General features: G+C 38.5%; 1 protein-coding gene across 1 annotated transcript; it reads left to right on the top strand.

Annotated features, from left to right (window-relative positions):
* The first annotated feature begins 609 nt into the window (after positions 1–609).
* LOC145729288 (uncharacterized) lies at positions 610–2805 on the top strand. Its single transcript, XM_081979975.1, has 2 exons — positions 610–666; positions 2500–2805. The coding sequence occupies exons 1-2, from the start codon at positions 610–612 to the stop codon at positions 2803–2805; spliced, it is 363 nt and encodes a 120-aa protein (XP_081836101.1).
* Positions 2806–4079: the final 1274 nt, after the last annotated feature.

The following is a 4079-nucleotide window of genomic DNA, read 5'->3' as shown; positions in this document are numbered from 1 at the left end:
GAAGCGTCAACCGACCGGTCATTCCACCACCAAGAGGGATGTTCCTGAAAACAACATGGTACCCCTGTTACTGTAGAATAAGCGTTGTCTGTAGTTTTTCATTACACTTTACATTGAAGTAGTCCATCTTCGCAGAGTGGAGGCATTACTTTATACACACAATATTTATTTTTTCCATACGAAAAAATAGGCTATCGACCACACGTGGTCTTTCTTGTAGAAATAGTAGAATATTCAATTTTGCATACATGAAAAGTATATGAATGTAAAGTGCCATTAGTGCCACCGATGACACGACACGAATGACTTTAACTTTTGCTGCGTGTGGGCGGTTTGTTGGTTGAGCAATAAGAAAAAGGAAACGTGTTAAGGTAATTAAATATCATATTTTATTCTTTAATACTGTGTGTTCAAGTAACCGGTAGTTTTATTCCACTGTGCAGCATCTTTGCGAACAAGTTATGGGCCCAAAATTGCCATTGAAGCGGTAAAGGTTTGTGGTGTTCCCACTGGCAATGGATCCCTAAAACATCGTGTCGTGGCCCATACAGGCAGACCACCACAAATGGTGACCCCGAGTTTGAGCATAATTACCTAGACCCTACGGAGATGGATCAGAGAGAACATCCTACAATGGATCCAGTGCAACCGCAACCTCAACCACAGGTAAACCGTATTTCCATTAAAGTACCGCCCTTCTGGAAAGTAGACCCCAAGCTTTGGTTCATACAGCTTGAAGCCCAGTTCGAACTTGCCCACATTACTGTTGACCAAACCAAATATAACCCGCAAAAGTAACCGATTTTTTAACTGATCCACAACGTACTAACAAATATGAAAGTATCAAGGACAGATTGATTACAATATTTTCAGAATCAAGCGAAAGAAAATTGAGAAAACTACTCTCAGATATATCTCTAGGAGACCGCAAACCATCTATCTTGCTTAATGAGAAGACCAGACTTGGAGGTACTTCAGTTTCTAAGGAGATGCTCAAAACACTTTGGCTCCAGCATTTGCCCACGCAAATCCAATCAGTTTTGGCCACCAGTAATGATTCATTGGAGAATTTGTCAAAGATGGCTGACAAGATTGCAGAGATTGACCAACCCCGCACATTTGCAGTAAATGCACGAAACAATAGCCTTTTGGAAGCAGTCGAAAAACTTACAAAGCAGGTAGAAGAGTTACGTATGAATGAAAATCAAAATCGGAACAGATATATGAGGCGAAACAGATCCAGAACAACCCATCCACTGGTTTATGTTGGTACCACGCCAATTTCAAGGACAAGGCAAAAAAATGTGTGGCACCATGTAACTACCAAAGTACGGATAATTTTCCGCCACATCAACAATGGCAGCTCTTGATGTGGAAGAGTCCAGCAACCAGTCACCCCAACCAGCTTAACCCAGAGCAGCCTACTCAAGAAGTGAGCACTGTTAGTCGACGTTTACTTTTAAAAGATCCTCTTAGAGGAATTTCTTTTCTTATCGATTTTGGTTCTGATGTTTCTTTATTACCAAAAAGATTTGTAAAAAAATGTTTAACAGATTGTAAAATTTCGTCTTCAATTGAGACATTTGGTACCAAAATTTTTACTGTAAGTTTAGGGTTACGTAGAAATTTTACATGGTCTTTCATTGTAGCCAAGATTGACCACGCTATCATTGGTGCTGATTTTATACATAATTATCAGTTGCTGATTGATCTTTCTCGTGGAAGATTAGTGGATCCTGCAACAAACATGTCAAGTTTGGGTACATATAGTAAAGTTCAAGTTCACTCAATTTATGCTTTAACACCTGACTGTAAATACTATATAATATTAAAAAAATTTCTTTCAATTACTAAACTTTCAAATCCCTTAAATGACATAAAACATAACACATGCCATATTATATTGACTGAAGGACAACCTGTATTTTCCAAACCTAGACGTTTACCTCCGGACAAACTTAAAATGGCTAAGCAAGAATTTCAGTATTTTCTTGAACAGGGTATCTGCAGACCTTCAAGTAGTCCTTGGGCTAGTCCCCTCCACATGGTTAGGAAAAAATGTGGTGCTTGGCGACCTGTTGGCGACTACCGCCGTTTTAATTCTGCTACCTTGGAAGATAGATACCCAGTCCCTAATCTTCAATATTTTTCTTCCATGCTTGAAGGAAAAACTATTTTCACTACTCTCGACTTAGTTCGTGCTTACCACCAGATTCTGTTGAATCTCGTTCTATACCTAAAACTGCCATAATCACCCCATTTGGGTTATTTGAATTCACTAGAATGCAGTTTGGGTTGCGTAATGCAGCACAAACGTTTCAGAGATTCATTCACGAGGTATTAAGAGACTTTGATTTTTGTTTCGTGTATATTGACGACATTCTAATAGCTTCAGAATATGCCAATCATCATGAAAAACGTCTTACCTTAGTTATTGATCGACTTCAACATTTTGGTCTCACTATCAATTTAGAAAAATGCACGTTTGGTGAATTTCAGGTCAGGTTTCTAGGTTATCAAGTTTCAGCGCAAGCATCAAGTCCTTTACCTGAGAAAGTCGATGTTATCATTAATTACCCCACTCCCAAACATGCTGGCGATCTTCGTAACTTCCTTGGCATGCTAAATTTTTATCGCCGTTTTATCCCTAATGCAGCTCATCAGCAGTCTTTTCTGCATGGAATGCACCAAAACTACAAAAAATACGATAAAACCCCTTTGCAATGGTCTTCACAAGCCTTAGACGTTTTCAACCAGTGCAAAAATGCTTTAGCTAATGCTGTTTTACTGGTTCACCCCTCATAAATAATAATAAACGAGGCATATTTGTCGTCCCAGAAATTAAAAAATATATGAGATTTGATTTTTCCACGTAATTTTCATGCCATCATTAAGTACATTTTAAGATGTCACAATTACGTGCAATTACTGACCGAATTAGAGGCAGTGTCTGTTTTATGTACATCAAGGTGTCAGAATTATGTACCTTTATTAGATGCCTATGACCGAATTAGGTGCATCGACGATAAGTTAATATTTTATTTTTAAGTCAGTTACCTTATCATATAAATATTATTTTATGTACAAATAAGAATAACATAAAGATTGTGAGATGATGTGTGTGCGGAACGCACCCCTCTCTATGTCATAATTGCCATACGTCAAGCAGTCATTGTAAGGTTAGGTAGGCGCGCGGGAACATGCGAGTTCGTTCTAGTTACGATTGCAGAGTTTGTTCATTTTCCCCCTTCTAGTGGGTTGTTACATTGTTATAATAAATGCTTAATAGCATTTATGTTATTTTCTTACAATATCTTGGCGGATATTACATGGTGCCAGGTCAGGTCCTGTTAGTCGCTTGTTGACTAGTCTTACTGTAAGTTGGAACGGTTGAAGCTAGAAAATGGAGAACTTGTTTCGCCCTCCAGAGCCATTAGCGCTAGATGGTAATATAGCTGACAATTGGAAGAAGTTTGCTCAGAAGTTTGAACTGTTTATGACAGCCACAGGCCTCAAAACTAAGGTTGAAGAAACTAGGATTGCTGTGTTTTTGAATCTTGTAGGTGACGATGGCCTAGAACTCCACAATAGTTTTACCTACACTGAAGAAGAAAAAAGTCCTTGGATGCCATACTTAAAAAGTTTGGAGATTATTGCTCGCCGACAGCGAATGTGATATTTGAACGCTTCAAGTTCAATAGTGTGGTTCAGAAAGAAGGTCAATTGTTTGATAGCTTCTTGACTGAGCTAAGAAAAGCAGTCAAAACAACTGCATACCTTAATCAAGATGAAATGATCAGAGACAGGATAGTCATGGGCATTTGGGACAAAGGAACACAAGAAATACTGTTGAGGGAGCCCAAGTTGACCTTGAATAAGGCTGTTGACTTTTGTCCTTCTAAGTGAGCTGAACATAAATTCAGTGAGTGAACATAGTGCTAACCGCATTAAGAACAAGAAATTGAACACAGATGCTTTAATCACTTGCAAGTATTGTGGTTATAAGAATAGCCACGTTTTTATTTCCATCTGTTGTTACACCGGTTGACCTGATGGCACCAAAAGCGTTCGTAAATAAT

This window comes from Ips typographus, linkage group LG5, assembly GCF_016097725.1.
Source record: "Ips typographus isolate SLU linkage group LG5, UJ_Ityp_2.0, whole genome shotgun sequence".
Lineage (NCBI taxonomy): Eukaryota > Metazoa > Arthropoda > Insecta > Coleoptera > Curculionidae > Ips > Ips typographus.
This window is presented reverse-complemented; position numbering and strand designations above follow the sequence as displayed.